Source organism: Myripristis murdjan, chromosome 8 (assembly GCF_902150065.1).
Source record: "Myripristis murdjan chromosome 8, fMyrMur1.1, whole genome shotgun sequence".
Lineage (NCBI taxonomy): Eukaryota > Metazoa > Chordata > Actinopteri > Holocentriformes > Holocentridae > Myripristis > Myripristis murdjan.
Genome location: NC_043987.1, coordinates 7,374,809 through 7,395,608, shown reverse-complemented (window position 1 = coordinate 7,395,608; position 20,800 = coordinate 7,374,809). Strand labels below are relative to the sequence as shown.

At 41.2% G+C, this 20,800-nt stretch overlaps 1 protein-coding gene across 2 annotated transcripts in view; it reads left to right on the top strand.

Annotated features, from left to right (window-relative positions):
- The window catches only part of caskin1 (CASK interacting protein 1), a 136,079-nt gene that overhangs the window by 46,711 nt on the left and 68,568 nt on the right, over nt 1–20,800 (top strand). For both annotated transcript variants that reach the window (XM_030058905.1, XM_030058903.1), the window contains exon 2: nt 19,619–19,670. In XM_030058905.1, coding sequence (XP_029914765.1) covers nt 19,619–19,670 — 52 coding nt within the window. The remainder of the gene's footprint in view (nt 1–19,618; nt 19,671–20,800) is intronic.

Genomic DNA, 20,800 nt, shown 5'->3' with positions numbered 1-20,800 from the left:
AAATTTATACTATTACTCTACCAAAAAATCTATCTCCCTCTGAATAAGTAATTTAGGCATATTCAGTGTTATAAATAATTTCTAGAGTTTTCTTGAATGAAGAGAAATTTCCGCGAATCTGCTTTATTCTGCCTTGTTTCAGTGTATTTATTCTTGTTCCCAGAAACAAATGAAGTGACATGGGAGTTTTTCTCTAAATGAGATGAAATGACTTTAAAAATGGAGATTTTTTTTCCCAGTGTAAACAATACATTAGCCTCTGTGTCTATCTGTCTTTGTTTCTGTCACCCCCTCAATCGCTCTGATTTCCGGTGTTAGTCTTGTGCCCTTTCCCTCTCTATCCATTCTTCCCCCTCGAACCCCCTCCCTCTCCCTCTCAAATAATCTGTTATCCGCTTGGAAAGTCTCTCCCATATCATTAAATCACCGACTTCCTGTTTACCTGCCACTGTACTCATGTGTGCGAGTGTGTGTGCAGCTGAGCAAATATTGATCGGCAAGTCGGAACTAATCGCGACCCGTCATCCTGTCCTGTGTTAACTGCTACACACACACACACACACACACACACACACACACACACACACACACACACACACACTTCAATGATAACACAAGTGTACTGGAGTTTAGGATGTGAATGGTAGTGAAAAAAAAATACTGTTCATTTATAATGATAGTAATTTTGCAAGTCTGCGATCAGTCAAATACTGTGTTTTAGTGAGGACAAAGATACTCTGATACTAGCCTGTGCTAATTTCAGATGTAATTTGATTTGTTGGACAGTTTTATCTTCCTCCTGATAACAGAGGCTTTTATGCAATCTATAAATTAAAGATTGGAGTGTGTTTTTGGTGCAAACTTTATCTTTCGCTTGTGACAAACTTGTAAAATCTTGACCTGACGCAGCTGTATCCAGGGAAGCGGGGACTTCATTGACTTCCCTTTTGAATGTATTTCAAAAAAAAAAAAAAAAAAAAAAAAAAAAAAAACTCCAAAGGTTGGTGTGCAATTCATTAATTACACAAAGTCCTCTTCAAGTGAAATGGAAGAGGATGAATGGGGTAAAAGGAGAGAAAGTAAGAGAGAGAGAGAGAGAGAGAGAGAAGGAGGAACTCAGAGTTCTCTGATTTCTTTTAAAGTGAGAGAACAAAGAGCGGGAGAGAGAGAGAGAGAGAGAGAGAGAGAGAGAGAGAGAGCGATAGGAAGGGAGGCCGAGAGAAATGGTTTTGTGATCCAGCAGACAAGAGAATGAAGTTAGGGGAGAGGAAGATGGAGGTGGTGGATGGGATAGGAGGCAGGAGATGAAGGAGGGAGGAGAGGAGAAGACATGGAGGAGGAGGAGGAGGAGGAGGAGAGGGAAGAAGAAGAGAGAGAGGAAGTAGGAGTAATTGATCAGGTAATAGAATCAGAGAGATGGGTTGGTCTGCCTGCCTCATCTGGGAGTCACTCTATCACACACGCACACGTACGCACACACACACACACACACACACACACACACACACACACACACACACACATACACACACATGCACACACGCCCCCTCCCTCACTGTCCTCCTCTTCCTCCCTCTTGTCTACTCTCTCTCTCTCTCTCTCTCCCTCTCTCTCTCTCGGAGGCATCAGAAACAGATGTGTTAGGGTCACGTGTGTGTGAGTGTGGAAGTGTGTGTGCATGTGTGTGTACACAGTCAGAGAGGATATGATGTGAGTATTTATAGTAAATGAATTCAGTGTGAGCGGGCTGCACCTTTGACTACCCCGGAACAATGCTCATCTTTGTGTGTGTGTGTGTGTGTGTGTGTGTGTGTGTGTGTGTGTGTGTGTGTGTGTGTGTGTATACTGACTGCCTGCTTTTCTTTATTGTGTTTATCTATATATCGAGCATGTTTGCGTGTGTGTGTGTTCATCCATGTGCTCATGTTTGGTGATGCGTTCATCATCTGATGTTGGCCCGCGTGACAGTGTGTGATTATTGGCTGTCGACCTGCCGTAATGTAGCTGTCAATCAATGAAACTGTCCAATGGCAGGGCTCCAAGTGACAGTAATGATCCACAGTCAAGTGTCAATGAGTTGTGAAGAGAGAGAGAGGGAGAGAGAGAGAGAGAGAGAGAGAGAGAGAGAGAGAGAGAGAGGCCCATAATCTAGTTTTTAATTGATTAGTCAGTTATTTAATTACTTGTTTAAATTGATCAATTATAATTTTGCTACTTGATTAATGAGCTTAATTATTTATCAAGTAAAAATTCCAAACATGTCAATATATTTATTTTTTATTATTATTCACTGTTCATGTCAATGCAAAATTAATACTTTGGGTTTTTTGGTTGCTGATCAGATTAAGGAACCAATTTTAAGACTTCACTTTGAGTCCTGATCACTTTTTTGTTTTGTTTTGTTTTAGACTAATCATCATCATTTACTCTAACAAAGTTATTCATAGATTAGTTGGTGAAGAAAATAATAATTAGCTGCAGCCCTATAAAAAGTCGTAGGTCCTCATCCAATATCTGTAAAATGTTAAGGACCCCGGGGTGTTTCGTTTTGATCTCTAAATCAAATATCTCCCCTTCGGAAACCAAAACGATTTCTTTTCATGTCGCCCTGACGATCATTGTGTTGATGTCAAGTGTCGGAGTCGACCTCTTCGGCGGGCGCCTGCCTCGTTTGGGATCCGAGCTCATAGGGAGGACGGCGTTCAAGGGAGCTCTTATTTTTCGTTCTCTTTATCTGAGCTGAGTTTTCATTTCCTTTATGCGCTGAGGAAGTTTCATGTCCCTCGGTTCCTTTTCCTGTCGCTGAGCTTTCATCCAGCATCGCTGTTATGTAAAACGCTGAGAGATGTAATGAAATAATGAAGTAATGAAACTCTAGTCTGTAAGTTGTCTCCACGCTGAAAAAAAAAAAAAAATTGACACCTACTCCTACAGAAAGCACAAAATTGAATCCAATTATGGCAGCTATTGGAGGACAGTAGCTATCAAGTCCTAATAGTTTTATCAGGATGATAACACTTTTACAGACTTGAGCCTCCATATTTGGCTGATATTGGATGTTGATTTTTTTTTCTTTCTTTCCAAAATGGGGAGATCATGTGTTAATTAATCCCGTATTATTTCTGAAAGGACTCATAATGCTTTCTGAACAAGTTTATCACTGCATTCATAAATGAGATGCAGCAGTACTATGCACAACAGCGCTGTATTATAGATCATCTAATTACTTTATTCAGTCGCAGGAGGGCAGTGAGTTTTACACACCCCACAAATCACTGCACAATTAGGGAAATAAGCATTACAGGTTTTTTTTTTTAAGCGCCATTCGTATGGAATAACCCACAACAGAAGCCCAAATTAAAATCGCTCGTTTGTAACAAGATTGCTCCTGATTATCCCCAATGTCTCAGCGGTTTGTGTCGGTGTGTTTGTTGTTTTGTTTCCGTGTCTATGATTATCACAGTGCCGCCTTCTGTTTTAATGGCCTGGTGCTCACTTTTGCGTCGCTTTTATTTACAGAGGGATCCCCGGAAAACGAGAGCCTAACTGTTTTTAAGATATTAAAATGGGCTGGTAAATATGTAGTTAGCCCGTTACATTTTCCCCCAGGACCCTGTATGAGACTGATGGCGAGGAGAGATGCTTCTGTTTGAGTTAATTTGTTCATTTCGGTCATCCAGGAACTGATTCCAGTGGAAGTCAGCTTCAGCTAAATGCCTAAACATAAGTGAAGAGGACTCTCCATGACATCATTTGGTGTTTATTCACCCCAAGCCTCTCTGGAGAAAACAGATGCTGCTTCAGACAAGTTCATGTGGAAATAGGGATGTCACACTCTCACACTGCCACCACTCTCATTACTGCACTGTGAATCTGTGTGTGAGCGCGTGTGTGTATGCCCGTGTGCACGAGTGTGATGCGTAATCTTTGTGTTTTAGGTGCGTGCATAACACACTTGTGTAGGAAGAGCTAGAGGATGCTTGTTGCCTAGCAACCGCCTCTATGTGACCCTGTGCACTTTAATTGTGTGTGTGTGTGTGTGTGTGTGTGTGTGTGTGGGGAGGGACAGAGGCAACAGAGCCAGGCTGCAGGCTGATTGGTTGCAGCAGCATCATGAAATCATTATTTGCCTGGAGTTCTACGGCAACAAAATACAGTGAAGTGATTCAGTTTATATTTGATGTGTGTGTGTACTGAACATGTCTGTGTGTGTGTGTGTGTGTGTGTGTGTGTGTGTGTGTGTGTGTCGACATGTGGGTGGGTGGGTGTGAAGCAGGTCTACAACAGTATAGCTTACAGTGTATGTTCTGCAGTGGTTTGGGTGAATGGGCTGCTCGAACACAGTGAAATGACTTTACTATTATTTTGCATCCACACAGGAATCCAGCCCAGACTATTCTAAGAGTCACAGCTTTTAACTGGAGCCTCACTCGACTAATTCTGCACTTTTGACACAGGAAATGTGGCTACAAATCTGTCATATCGAGGAACTGGCTGCTCACCCCAATAGATTCTTCCATTCTTTACCTGTTTACTCAGCCTGGTTTTGAGTTGGTGCAGATAAACAGTGAAACTCGCCCTGATTTCATACTCTGATTATGCCTGACTTACTTAAATATTTAACATGTAAACATCTCATTCCTTTTACCTTTGACTTTCACCATCTGTGCAAGATTCGCACAGCATTGTGGGCACATTTTCATGTCAACAAAAAACATGGTGGCAGGCAGTACCCTCATCATTTCTTGCCCCATTGGCTGGTTGGACCCCTTGGTCTACAGCCAGCTGTTTGGCTGAACTTACTGATAATTTTAACTGATTATTTTATTTTATATGAACAACACACCATAGCTTATTCAGCTATTGATTCTGATGATGCTAAAGTTATAATCCCATCAGTTTTGTGAAGGTTTTGGAAATCTGTTTTAAAGATGCCCTATTAGTTTCATCATACATGTAAACCATGTCATCAGGCAGAAATTGTAACAACACAAGCACACTTTTGCTTTTTTGCCTTTTTCCTTAATTTAAGAAGAAACTGATGAAGCACTGATTATTTAAATATGCAAACTCATTCTTAAGCCTATCCACAGGACAGCATGCCTTAATTCAGGGTTTCCTGGAGACCAATTATTATTAATCATTGCTCAGTATTGGAGTAACCTCAAGTTAGTTAGATATAGAGAGGGAAGATGATGGCCCTATGATGATGAAGGTGTTCAGTCATCCAGGTTAAGGTATATCTCCAAGTGCTAAATCATAGGCAGCTGAACTTTGACTTCCTATTTGTTTATGGCCCCACATTTTTCTGCTGTTTAGCCCTTTGAAGCCTGGATGGACATCAGATGTCTTGTGTTTAAATACTTTAAAATACTTTGAATACTTTTAAATCTGAGCAATTCAGCTTGATTTCATTCAGAAGGCAAAGGCAATGAGCAGCTTAGCAAGGAATTACTAGAAATTAGCTTTAAAAAAAAAAGAAACGAAAGAAAATTATGAGAAAATAATTAGGGAAAATGCTTTATTTATAATTATTATAATTATATCTTTAACATCACGTTACAGGTTTCTTTGGGGTTTTTTTCTTGTTCAATTTTCAGGATTTTTTTTTGTTTTTTTGATCATTTAATTTCACATCATTTTCTTGTTTTGTTTTGTTGTAAGTTTTGGGACATTTTCTTGTGACATTTAACTAATTTCTTGCATATTTTCGGGTCATTTCTCACTCAGTCGCTCAATGCCTGTTTCCTCGTGTTTTTTAAAGAAATTAAATGCATCTGCTCAGGTTTCAAAGGGTCAGTCTGCGGATGGGAAACTGCAGGTTGACAGGATCTTTCTGTTATTTATTCATCGCAACAGAGATATGCAATCAAAGGCATCAAAGTTGCATGCACACTGCTTAACATGAGTGAGGCCAATATCAGGGTTAGTCCTTCCATGTAAACACAGTCATTATCTGCTCATGAGCTGAGTGACATCCGAGTGTTTTTTTCACAGCAGTGACTTGGATCTGCTAACCCCATCAAGCGAGAACACTCCTCAGGCAGGGCTCTTACTCTGCTGCTGTAATTTCGGCGCCATGAGCTGCTCTACAACTAAAACTGGGATGGAAACAGCGACAGATGTGGAGCTAACACCAAAATTACCCCGAATTCCCACTGCTGCTCCTTTCCTGGCTGGACTCATTCTCTTGGCCGGCAGGGGAGCGCCGAGCTCCAGCGGTGTTGCAGGTTTTAACCACCAACCCACTTCTTGGCAAAGCCTCACCGCATGTTTTGTGAAGCTTGGCAGAAAAAAAAAAAAAAAAAAAAAAAACACAGAGCAGGCTTTGAGAGGCTCCGGCCGAGCTCGGTTTGGCCAGTTGTGAACCTGTGCTCACATGCTTTCTCATTACCTTTTCCTTTTTTACATATCAGCTTAAACACATAAAACATAATTATACAGAACACAGACGCATGTCAGCTGTGGAGTGGAGTGAGCCCTCCAAACCTCCAGAGAGTGTTATTCGTTTCTGCATCTTCAAACTATCAAAAGACAACCTTGCTTTTACTTTGCTGGGCATTATGATAAACCGATAAGTAAATATTTTTGATTTAATGCATGGATAAAGAATTGAATGTAAATAGTTGTATAATTGATGATATCTTTTTGTGTTTATCAGTAATTTCTAAGGACTGAACAACTGAAATAGCTTAACTTTTGTTTTAATCTGTGTATGTGTGAGCATGTGTGTGTGTGTGTGTGTGTGTGCGTGTAGTAAACATTTGACTTGCCTGGTATTTACTCAGCAGAGATGTTTATTAGCAGTGAGGCAGATCCTTCACACATGGCTTTATAGAGTTCACCTTGGGCCACAGGCAGTGTGTGTGTGTGTGCATGTGTGTGTGTGTGTGTGTGTGTGTGTGTGTGAGTGAGAGAGAGAGAGAGAGAGAGAGAGAGAGTGTGTGTGTCGTTGTGTGTGTCAGGAGGGCAGCAATGTGTGTCAGGGCATGCTTACTAATATATGCACATTTTAATGTGTGTATGCATAAGTGCGGGTTGTGCGTTGTGCAAGTGGATGGGGGGGCTTGTGTCGGTGTGTGTGTGTGTATGCATGTGTTGTGAGCAGATGGTGTGTGTGTGCTACCTGGTCAGGAAACTCAGACCAGGAAGTGTGATGAGGAGACAGGAAGCAGCGAGGGTCAACCTGGATCAAATAGCTCCTGCTGTTAATATGCACACACACACACACACACACACACACACACAGATGTGTGCACACAAATAAACACACACACACAAACACACACCACACACACACATACACACACCTACACACACTCACATGCACCTACACACACATAAACATGAGAATACTCATTCATTTGTGGGCCTTCCCGTATGCTCACAACACGACATGACCCAAGCTATTCTCTCTGGTCTTGTGCACACACACATACATACACATCAGTACACACACACACACACACATTCAGTTTCAGCAGTTCTATGTATTTGAACTGTGTTTTTCAACACTTGTGTAACATAGATGTTCCAAAATTGCTCTCCTTGTATTTGGGTTGAGTGTGATGCCTGTCAGTATGTCTGTATACATTCATGATGCAGCACTTTGACTAAGTGTGTGTGTGTGTGTGTGTGTGTGTGTGTGTGTGTGTGTGTGTGTGTGTGTGTGTGTGTGTGTGTGTTTGTACAACTGGCAGAGCATGGTTGATATTGGCAGAGCTCCCGCTCCCTCTCACACACTCTGTCCTTATATGATGACTGGTGCAGAGCCTCTGTCCTTATTTGATGACAAGGCGGCAGCCATGTCCTTTTATGATTATAGAAAATGAAGAGGGAGGCCCCTGAGCGCACATAGCCAGAAAATAAACAATATTAAATCCCCCTCTAGCTCTCCTGTACGTGCACACACACACACACACACACACACACACAAACACAGAAAGATGCACTTCTCTTAAAGGAACAGTTCACGCACAGTAAAAAAAAAAAAAAAAAAAAAAAGATATTTTCCACTTTCCTCTTGTGCAGTCTATCAGTCCAGGTCGTTTCTGTGTGATTTGCTGAGGTTTCCACTCTGTCTCCCTTCACCGCAGTACAGTGGAGCTGGATGGGTATTCATTAGTGGTGCTCAAACCCTCAAAAACAGTTCTCTATCCACCCCCAGTGAGTGCAAATTTAGGGTGGATGGATGTCATTTTTTTGGCAGTTTGAGCTCCACAAATGAATATCCATCCAGACACGTTTACAGGTGTTCTGCGGCACAAAAGCTTCCCAATGAACCTCCTTGCCTGGACTGTGACGATGCTGGGTATATTCATGTCATTGTTTTGGGAAAGAGCTGCTGCTGTTCAGTTTTTACACATTTTTAACAGGCTGAGCTCCACAAAATGAATGGCCACTCCAGCCCTACTGTGTGGGGGATCAGGCAGACTGGAAAGCTAATCAAATCGTACGGAAACTATCTGTAAGGATAGAATGCTCTGTGGGGATAAGTGGAAAAAAAAAAAAAAAACATTTATTTATTTATTTATGGCCAACTGTTCATTTAAGTTGATATAAACCTGCTAGATGTCCATTCTAATGTATTGATGTTGTTGGTAAATCCAGTTTTGGTGGCAAAGTTTTCGCGTCATTTCCAAGTTTGCATGGTTCTGTTGAGCAAATTGTGCCACTTCTTCGGTGCATGAAACACTCTCAAAATCCAATTAGATGATGTTAAAAATACAACAAGCAATCGTTAAAAGAAAAACATGGGAATGAGGGGGTCTCAGTTCCTGAAATTTTGGAGATTTTGGAGATCCGTGGTTTTCATCAAGGCAGTGATGTGTGTTTTTGAGGGCCAGATGTCCTCACAATGAATCTTTGCTGGACATTTTGCTGGTTCTTCTCTCTTTAAGCGGCTAGGTCAAGGTTCTTACTTGGGTTAATGGCTCAGATTAGGGGAACAGGTTCAGATTAAGATTAGAGTTAAGGTTAAGGGCAGGAGTCAGGGAGTCAATGTAGTCAGTGAGGATCCTCACAAGTACAGGAATACAAATGTGTATGTGTTTACAGAATGGAAAAGACAGGTAAAACAAAGGTTCAGAGAGTAAAAGAGAGAGAGAAAGAAGAGGGGACAGAGAAAGAAAGAAAAGAGGTCAGGCTGACATTAGAGGTGGTTTTACAATATTCCTGATTTTATTCTTCCGGTCGACGCTCAGGAACAAAGACATTAATCCACAATAAGTGTAGGATGAACGAAAGAAGGTGGAGCTCTGCAACGCCTGGCACTGTAACAGAGAAGGTCGAGAGGAAGAAAGTGCAAGGGAAAATAAAGATTAAAGAGCGTCTGTCACATTTCTTTTATCTGGAGCTGGAGGCAGTGATGGCATGAGAGGAGAAGCAGGGAGGGGAGACAGGGAGGGGGAGAGGGGCAGAGGGGGAGGTGAGAGGATTGGTTGGTGAGAGCAGGAGAAACGGGGACAGATCGATTGAGGCCAAGACAACAGGTCTGCTCTCAGACAGCACTCCAGAGTCCAGCGTACCATTTTCCATCTTCACTGCCAGAGTGAGAGAGAGAGAGAGAGAGAGAGAGAGAGAGAGAGAGAGAGAGAGAGAGAGAGAGAAGAGTAATTTTTAGCTTCACAAATTCACCAATAGAGTCCCTCATTTCTCATAGATGAAGAGAACAAAATGTGCCCAAAATTTCTGTGTGCCCCAACCTGAGATATTAAGAGAAAACAAAACAAAACAAACATTTAAATATTGTATACCAGCATGTTCCAATGCTACGTTTTCTTTTATTTGATATCTCTTACTACATTTTTCTATTTACTCTGGTGTACTCCTATCCTGTTGTCCTGTCACAACAGCGGTCATAACCATTAGTTTAATTGTGTCTTAAGATATGATTGGACTCTTTTTTCCATCAATCATAACGCTCTTATTATTGATTACTATCAGGGCTTTGGCAAGATGTGCTGAATTCTTGCCAATTAATTTGTTTGAACTGAACTGAAACTGAAAATTGAGAGGGGGAGGGGGGATAAAGGAAGAGCAAAAAGCAGACAGACTGAAATAAGTAGGTCCTGAGACAGAGAGAGACAGAGAGAGAGAGAGAGAGAGAGAGAGAAACGCACTTTATGAGATGAAGAGAGGAAAACTTTCCTTGGCCTCTCTTCTTCTCTGCCATCTGTCGAATGCAGGGAGACGGACAGAAGGACAGCCTCAGACAAGCTGATGAAATAATTTGTAACAGCACCCCCTTGGGCCGAACAGAGTAATTCTGAAATGCTAGTCTGCAGTGTTGTGATGCATCATTTTTCCGAGATTCATCAAAGTCGAGACAAGATACCGCACGTGATGCACGGTCAAACGATGACGAAGCAACAGGAGGTTTCGCTCTTTGTGGGTCAACCAGTACAATTTTTACGGGGTGAGATGCATCATGAATATGAGATTCAATCATTTCCAGAGTAAGAGAAAATTCCTTTCCTTTCCTTTCCTTTCCTTTCCTTTCCTTTCCTTTCCTTTCCTCTCCTCTCCTGGCCTTTCCTTTCCTCTCCTCTCTAATGTAAATGCACTTGACATTATAAAACAGAATATATCCCCTGGTTTTAAAGCTCTCTTTACACCACAGTCAGTCTTCCCCAGGACGGATATTATATAAGTGAACTTGTCTTCTCCTAGAGTGCAATAAGTAAAAAGAGCGCAACTGTTCTCTTCTCGGTTCCTGTGAGAATAAAAACAGACCTTTTTGCCATGGGTAACAAAACAGAGAGACTGCAAAAAAAAAAAAAAAAAATCACCACGGAGTCTCTTACTGCCTTCTCTCTCCGCTGTCTCTGTTTTAATATTTAGAATCTGGATATTCCCAACCTCCTCTAATATGCGTGTTCGCTCACACGTAGACAGTAAAATTAAAAAGGCATCATGCTCTTCACCTCACCCTGACCCCTGACCTTTACTGTGGCATGTAAACAGAGAGCAGTCGATACTCCATCAGGACATAAAAAGGAGAGCGGAGGGAGAACAGTGGAGGGTGTCCGCTTCAATTTCCCCTCCGGTCACACACACACACACACACACACATATACACACACTAACGACCTACACTATGGCATAACACTTGTGTACAGCACTGTGAGAACAACACTCATGTCATACATATGTATAAAGGTGTGTAGCTTTTTATAACATCAATGCCGCTTCAACATGTTCATGTTTGTCACCAGCTGTAAATTTTTTTTTTTGATTGTGATGTGATAACTCCATGGTGTTCTTGTTGATCATTTATATTTGCCCTTATTTCATGCCACATACTGCATAATTTTAGTATATTTTTTACATCATAAATTCTGCTTTTATTCATTCAAACTACAGCCTTTCCTATACCTTTCATGCATACATTCAACATAACTAATATTGAATTTGCCAGTTGAGTGTCCTTATATAACCCACATTTGTTAAATTCTTGTTTTTTTGTTTTTTTTTTCCTGCGTATGTTGTAATAACCTCCGCCGGTTGAGTTGGATGCGAGTTTTCTTTTTGCCTCATTCGGCCTGTCTCTCTGTTAGCAGGATGTTCCATCAAGTTATAAAAGGATTTTTTTTATGAAATTATGTGGAAAGTTTGGTAACATGGCAAGAAAGATTCCTTTTTCAAACCAATATTGGCAACGGGGATTGTTGCAGGAGTTGTAGCTTCTCGCTTAAAGGGATGGTAAAACCAATTTCGAGAAGTCAATAACGGCGATGGAATTGAGTTTTGGGGTCTGAATTTTCTACAGTAATCCACTCCAGTAGGACTGAGTGGCCTTTAGTTCCCCTTGTAAGGTAAAATGTCTGGACTCAGGTAAGTCCACCTGACTGTGATGAAAATGTGACACTTGTTGGAAATGACATCACTACAGGTCTTACTAGCACTGCAACAATATGTTAGGGTTAGTTTTAGCAGTAGCAGGGCGGCTCTAATGAATATTGAAGAGATATAGAGCTGTCATGAAAATATGTCCCTGTACTAAAGTGAATCAAGTTGGTAACTGGGCATGGAGGACATATTGACTTTTGGTTAAAATCTGATCTGATCAGGTGTATCTTGACAGTTGCATAGCATCGGAGGAAGTATGCAGTCCACCGGTTTCCATCTATTTGTCTCTGCTTTCTCCTCTTCCTGAATTCAGTTCCCCAGAGTCCCAGCCGGCCTGCACACAGCACAACCTCTGCAAATGCTTGAGGGGTCAACATTTTTAATTGCCTTTATAATAACAGAATTTTCTATTGTTTTGTTTTGTGTTTGTTTTGTTTTTTTAAAGATTTTTAGCCTCCAGCATTTACAGGAAATTGTTTCTGCAGAAGTTTATCTCTGAATTTAGGGTCCGAGTCAGTTGATCAAACTAAGAATTAATTTTCAAAAAAAGGCCTGGCTGCCAACCACTGACTGAATTTATCTTTTCGCATTCTATTCTATTCTATTCTATTCTATTCTATTCTATTCTATTCTGTTCTATGGTGATTTCCTTGGATGCAGGACATTACATTACAGCAGCCAGATGGTTAAGTTATACACTGTTTTCACTCAAGCCCGTCATCCGTGTGTGTGTGTGTGTGTGTGTGTGTTTTGTCTCTGCATTTATGCATGCAGGTCTGCTTTGGTTTGGTCATACATGTGTCTATGGGTGCCTGTGTGTGTGTGTGCATGTAATGCATGTTTGTGTGTTTGTGTTTGTGCGTGTGTGTGTGTGTGTGTGTGTGTGTGTGTGTGTGTGTGTGTGTGTGTGCCCACTCACCGTGCAGACTGCTGGACTGTTTTAAAGTACTGTGTGTGTGTGTTGTCGTTGTTCCGCTGGCTGACTTTTCCATAACCATGGTTTCACTCTGTTTGTTATGGCTGTCTGCTATGCTGCTGTCCAACATCTCTGAGCAACACACACACACACACACACACACATGCTGGGACACACAACGATGCGTGCACACAAACATACACACACACACACACACACACACACTCATGCACACAAATACACAACTCAGTGATGCAATAGCACACAAAAAACCTTGACAAGGGATATTCATCACCTAGTTTGCTGTATGTCCCGTGTGTGTGTGTGTGGGGGTGGGTGGGTGGATGAGTGTGCGTGTAAGTGTGTGTCTGCAAGGTAATACCTTATATTCTACCCCCATCTATACACACACACACTCACTCACGCACACACACACACACACACACACACACACACACACACAGTTTGACCCCTCCATCCCTAAACAGTTCAGCCTGATTAGCTGGATAGATTTTGCCCTCTGAAAATGATCAATATCCTCTCTCTGCCACACACACACACACACACACACACACACTACCCATAACTCTCTTTAAAACTTGTTATGTTTGAACAAGTCATCCACAGCTTATGAAGACATATAATATTGCAGGGTTCAGTATTTAATTGTAACTTCCATTATTGTCCATTAAAAGTCACTTTATTTACCGCTGCTGTCGTGTCTGCTGTTTGGCTGTTTTTAATGTAACTGGAATATAAACGACTGGGCCAATTTTTGCAACTTTGGAAACTCTGGGTCGAGTAGAAATGCTTCAAGGGAAAACACTGAGTTTTCCTGGGCTAATTTGGATCTTTGGTTCTGTTTTTTTTTTTTTTTTTTTTTTTTTTCTTGTTCCCATCAATAACTGGACAAATGTCGGATCACGAAATTTCCAGCGGCTCCAGTGGGAGTTTGATTGGAGAAAATGCCTCACCAGAGTAAACATCATGTTTTGGTAGGAAAGGGCAGAGAGCTTCTCGCCACTCTCACAGTTTTGCACCAGCCGGGGAGAAATCGATTGTAAAAGAGCAGACACACCAATTTCTCCACTAAACATCGCCTCAATGGGCCGCAGAGCAATGCAGCTACAAGATATGTTGCATTCTGGGAAACTCTCCCTTTTTCTCAACAGGAAAAACTCTCTCTCTTAGCACTAACTATGCAATAACTAACACAATTTAACCTCCAGGTGAGTGGAACAAGTTCAGACACATTCTCTTTGGTTGTGGAAAGGCATTCTGGGAAGAGTTGGAAAGCGTTAATGGGAGTAGAAGTAGACAAGCCAACTTGATGAGAAGTGGCTGTGACCTCATAGTTTATTTTGCATTTTATTATAAAATAACAGCTGGAGCCGCCTGAACATCACAGAGCCATGATATCTGACGGTGTCAAAGTATTTGAGAGGATTTTTCCTTTAACTTGTGAAAACTTAGCGACTTAGCGAGTGGAAAGTTTTTATCGGGAGGGTCTGTCTCGGAGACGTCATGCGTGTCTGATTAAACCGGGGGATTTTTGTCCTGTTGCACAGACCGACTCCATTTTCCTGTCACATTACTGAGACGGGGGGTCAGGGGTCATGGCTGGTTGCCATGACGTTATGGGGTCACAGGGTAAAAGGGGTCACAAGGTTCACGGCCAGTGGACAGATGTGGAGGACTGTAAACAAGGGCAAGTGTGTGTGTGTGTGTGTGTGTGTGTGTGTGTGTGTGTGTGTGTGTGTGTTTGGTCTCTTCTGGTAAGAAGCCAGTCATTGTGTCAGGCTTATCAGTTGTATCCCAATCTTCCAATTTTCCGTCCACATGGGCACACACACACACACACACACACACACACACACACACACACACACACACACACACACACACACACACACACATCCTTCTCAAACAACCTCTTTCCTGTATCTTGCATCTGCTCCTGGTCAGAATTTCCTGACTCCAAACAGCTGTTCTATTCTATTCTATTCTATTCTGTTTAATTCTGTTCTGTTTAATTCTATTCTATTCTATTCTATTCTATTCTATTCTGTTTAATTTTATTCTATTCTATTCTATTCTGTTTAATTCTATTTTATTCTGTTTAATTCTGTTTAATTCTGTTCTGTTTAATTCTATTCTGTTCTATTCTGTTTAATTCTATTCTATTCTGTTTAATTCTATTCTATTCTGTTTAATTCTGTTCTGTTTAATTCTATTCTATTCTATTCTATTTTGGTGTGTTCTGTTCCTTCTATTTAAGCTGTGTTCAGGTCTGCTTCTCTGACCTCTTTAGATTTTGGGTTTTCCTTCTGACCACAACTTCACCACACCTTAGTAATGGATGATAATGGATACATATCAGGTTCTGTGGTGTTACACTAACCTCACAACTACACACACACACACACACACACACACACACACACACTTGGATAAATGCAGATAGCACATAAAGCTCTTTGTGTATGTGTATGTATGTGTGTCAGTGTGTGTGTGTGTGTGTGTGTGTGTGTGTGTGTGTGAATGTGTGTGAGTTCCTGCAGTTAGCAGCCAGAAATAGCCTGTTAGGAAATCAATGCTTTTCTCCCAGTGGCGCTGGGAGCTGTCTCCTCCACAATAGAGGGACTGTCCTGTTTCCTGCACCCTGTGGGAGTGTGTGTGTGTGTATGTGTGTGTGTGTGTGTGTGTGTGTGGAGATGTGGTGAGGGAGACAGAGTGAGAGAGAAAGAGACGATGTGTTTGAAAGGGCATATAAAAAAGTTATGTGTGTGGTGGTATGTGTGTGTGTGTGTATGTGTTTGTGTGTTTGTGTGTGTAGCGAGCAGCAGACCCGTCTTTTGCTGAGCCTCAGTTTTGCATCATCAGCTAACAAGACACAGAGAGAAAGGGCAAAAAGTGAAAAATAATGTGGGCAAAACTGGAGGAAAGTTGCACCACAGACTAAATTTGTGCTTTCATGCATATGTGTTTGTGTGTGTATGTGTGTATGTGTGTGTGTGTGTGTCTGCATGGACTGGACATGCATGTGCTTGTGTTTAGTAGGCCCCTATTTTTACTGTATGGCGAGTATGTGCATAGTAAACTTGACCCATACATGCCACTCCTCACATGTTTTGGTTCCACCTTAAGTAGGTCAGGTTAATTAGCAGAGTCAGTGTGTTAGAAAAGGGCAGTGACCCTGCTGGCAGTTTTGTCACTTGGCTAAGCTGCTTATGTAACTCTGTGCTGGCAGGGAGCCACGAATAAGGATGGTATGACATCATCACTGTGAGACCGAGAGACAAAGGCGAGGGGGGGGCGAGAGGGAGGGGGGGGGGGACAGTCAGCAGCGGTGTGCGTCACCGCTAATTTTGTTTACAGCCTGGTGTCCTGAAATGTTGTGGAGTGAGCAGAATGTCTCAAAGAGCAGATTCCTGAGAGAGAGAGAGAGAGAGAGAGAGAGAGAGAGAGAGAGAGAGAGAGAGAGAGAGAAGCACATTTCTCTACCATGAAAAAAAAACAATAGTTCATACTGAAATAATAATTAACAGAAAGAAAGGGGCTGCTTACTCTGACAAACTGGGTTCAAATTCAAACTAACAACAACTTTTCTATTTGCAGCGAAGCTTTCGTTTTAACAAAAGCCCAACTTCAACTAACCCTCACCTTAACTTGGGTTTAGTTTCAACACCTCTGGCCCTTTTGGGGTATTGGCGATTGCGACGTGAAAGGGTGCCTTTGGCTTCAGGATGAGAGGCACTGGGCTTTCTTTTTGGCATGTCTCAGTGTCACGTGGTTAGGTTTAGGCAACAAAAAAAAAATGATTAAGGTTAGGGAAAGGTTAGATTTAGTCACCAAAATGGAACCTGCACATGAACATGATGGTCTTGCTCCAACAAACGACACATCAACACTGCAAAAAGTCAAAATCTCACCAAGATTATTTGTCTTATTTCAAGTAAAAATGTCTTATTTCCAGTCAAAATATCTCATTACACTTAAAATACGACATGATCAACTCAGAAATAACTTGTCTTTAGATTTTTTTTTAACTTGTCTTTAGATTTAGATGTTTTTTTTTTTGTTTTTTTTTTAGAAAAATTTGCAAGCAAATATTTACTTGTGAACAAGTAAAAATTTGCTTGTTCCATTGGCAAAATTTGTTTCTTGTTTCAAGCTAATTTTCACTTGTTTCAAGTAGATTTTCACTTGAAACAAGTGAAAATTGTCTAAAGACAAGTCATTTCTGAGCTGATCATGACTTATTTTAAGTGTAATGAGATATTTTGACTAGAAATAAGACATTTTTACTTGAAATAAGGCAAATAATCTTGGTAAGATTTTGACTTTTTGCAGTGAAGGTATCTCGTGCTTGAAGGTCTTGCGACTTCTACACCCACCATCGACCCCAACCGCCTCCCTACCCAGACTTTCTCACTCTTCATACCACGTCACTACCCCCTGCATGTCATACTGATGCCAAAGGGTGCTTTTGGCATCGGTGTCAGACACATAAGACTGTGACAAAGCGGTGGTATTTGACGCCCTGGGAATATGAGAACGAGCTGTTAGTTTCCTATTCTTGACCTTAACCTTAAAGAGAAATTCAGCCTTAAACGCACCAGCCCTGTCTTAGCCCTTTTCACACTTGCATTCTTTAACCCTAGGCCAACTAAGCCCTAACTGAAGCCAAGGCCTCAGGTGAGCCTCGATTCACACTAGTACTTATTTTCAAGCTTTGATTTTCAAGTGTGAATCCTTAACCCAGGGCTAACAGTTGGCCCTGCGTTCAACCAGAATCAACCTTAGCCACGATGCAACCCAACATCACGCTGCAGTGGCCAGTCGCATAGCTGGTGAACAGACCAAGTGGACAGACGGGCCACGTTGTGACACGCCCAAAACACGCACAGACCTGTGGCACGGTGCCACAATGTGTGTGAGTAAGCCCTAAATGTAGTGTGGCACAGGCTATTATCAGTTTAAAAACATGGATTGTTGCCTTATACTGAGTTTCTGATGCTATTTTGTTGTTTTTAAGGTGTAATTCTGTTTTATTGGCTGGTTAGCTGGCCAAACATGATGTACACAGCTTAATGTGAGAGAGAAGTGAGCTCTCCCTCTTCCATGCTGGATTTCTCCCTGTATGATTTTTTTTTTTTAAACTTTGCTACAAATTACTGAGGTCACAAAGAAGCCCTTGCTCTTTTACTCTCAGGGGCTGTCATTGAAGCCCTATGTGGCTGCTTCAAATTGCTGAATTGTGTTGTCCAATTAAATACCACTGAATCTGTGCCGAGAATATTTCTCAGTGACCTAACTGGATTAACGTTTCGCTTGTGAGCCATGGAATAAATATACCACTGAAAAAAAAAAACCAAATCGTCACCAGAAATGTTATGTAAATCACCAGTCCAAGGCCAATCAAATCGGCAATCAAAGAATAATAATTTGTTTTAGGCTTGAATGTTCATTTAAGCAAAGTTACTGTGTTTGCCTAAATATTACCTTGAGGCATTTTCACATGTCACAAACAGGAGAGAGTGGCTTGTCCAATTTGTGCTGTTGTCACATAATCCTGTCAGCTATGAGGGGCATAACCTATATGTCCTGAAATCCTTTATATTCAGATCTTGTTTCAGTGTTCAGAAAACTGTGTTGTCTGTTTACAACCTACTGAACTATATACAGGAGAGCCTCAGCTTTAGTCTCGGTACATAATGCAGCGTCGCCATCTGTATTCAAGTATGGTGTCTCGTCAAGGCAAATTTATTCATGAGGAGTGTTTTACCACGGCTTTGCTCCAAAGCACGTTACTGAAAACAGCAAATACATCAGCAGCTCACTGAAAGTTGTTCGTGTGTGTGTGTGTTTTCAACGTTTTAATGGCCTTAAACCTTAAGATTTTTTTTCAAAATTGCTATCAGTGCAGCACAAGTGAAAATATAGGCTACCTTTCATTTGAGAAGGAGCAAGTTGTCTAAAACTGACTTTCATTGCCAGAACAGAACTGACTAAAACTACCTTGTGAAATTAATTTATTTAAAAGACAGATTAAGTTTGCCTTAGATGTTACCAGATGAGGAAATCTGGAATAAAATCACAGAATATAATGTTCAATATGGAAAATGATGATTGATTCAGTGGTCATTTCCTTCTATAGTTGGTGTGTTATTTGTGCTTTTCCATGTTATTACAGGCCATTTTATTGTGAAGTTTTACTTTACTTTCATGGCATAGTTTTACAATCCAAAGCTACACTGCCTGTGCTGGTATTGATATCAAAGTAAAAAATGTTAGTATGAGCTTTCGGTGTTGAGAGCTGTCTAGCCTGTGTCCCTACCCAGTTTCTCTCAGACTGCAGTGACGACACACAGCAGCTTAGTGTGCTCCGAAGCATGGAAATATCCAGAATGACAGACAGATATCGATGCCATGGGAACCTGGAGTCGCGCAGTCCCATGATACTGATGACCTTTTCCTTTTCTGCAAATGGCATGCGAGGAAATATGACACATTATATATGACACAGGAACATGATACATGACATTTGAGTGTCTTGAGAGCATCTTGCGAATCTTGTGGAAAACGATGTGGAATGTAAATGTGAAGAATATAAAAGACAGAGCGAAGGGAAATAAAAAATGCATGTATTACTGTCACAGTGACAAAAAAAGGCAAAAAGCGATTCGCATGCAGTAAAATGGTGTCATAAGCACAAGCACTGGATGTAAAAATGTTACCGCTGCTGAGCTTCAATAATCACATCATTTACTGGCGGCGGGTCTGGTTTATATTAGGCTTTTGTACCAAAAAGATCAACTGATGTGCTTTTATTTTCTGTTTTTGTTTCAGAGCTCCTTGGTTCTGCAAAGAAAGTAAATGTCAACTTCCAGGACACTGATGGGTGAGTTACCTAACACACACACACACACACACACAGACTATCTAATAAACACCACATTCTGCTTTGTGCATTACGCAATTTGAAGCCGTTGCCCATTTCCATAATTACGTCAGGGCTCAAACTTAAATCATCATTTTCTCTCTCTGTGTCACATTTTTCCTCCTCCTCAGTCTCTCCGTTTGCCCTTCCATCCGTCCACCCCCATTCATCTCTCCCTCTCTTCCCTCCTCCTCGTTGTTTTTCCCCTCTATCCATCACCTGTAACCGTTCCCCCGAACTTTTTATCACCTCAAACTTTCTCCATTCCTCCCGCTCTCGTCCCTTTCATTTTTTTCTCCATATCCTTCCAGCGTTCTCTCTATTACTCTTGCATCCATTCATCTTTCTGTGATCATGTTACTGCTGTGTTTCCCCCCTAGTGTTGCTGTTATTAGTGTCTGGCATTAGTTACTGGGCAGGTTTTTTATTAACAGGAATTGCCAATTATTGCACGTTACTTTACTTGAATACTGGATCATCATTAACTTGAATATATATTTATATGAGCTTAATAAAACTGACACTTTGTTATCAATTTACTATGAGGCTGACAAGTGAACTAGCATTAGATGATTGGTTGTTGTTGGCATTTTTTGTCTTTCATATATTTCATTGCCTTTACTCTGTGTTTTAGACACTAAAGGCTAATATTATTTTCCACCACCGGTCACTATGCTGGTCAGTTTTAATTTCCGAGCTGCAAAGACTGTGTGGGGCAGAAAACAGCTCAGTGTGTCAGGCTGGCAAAGAATATGGGGGTCACACACACACACACACACACACACACACACACACACACACACACACACACACAGCAAGTCATATTTTCGAACTCTGATATCATTTTTTCTTATCCTTTTATCCTGCCATTGGTTTCCATTCATTCCACTACGATATGAAAATGAACTTTCAGAGACTTCAAACTTTTTTCACACCAGTTTTCCATCATATAAAAATAATATAATAATAATTAAGTCCTCCACATGAGTTTTCCTAAAAGCAGCAGCAGCGTTGTGTTCTGATGACTTGAATTTGGGCAGAGTCAAACGGCCCCTCCGCCCTGGAAAATAGTCCCAAAGGGAATATTTTCT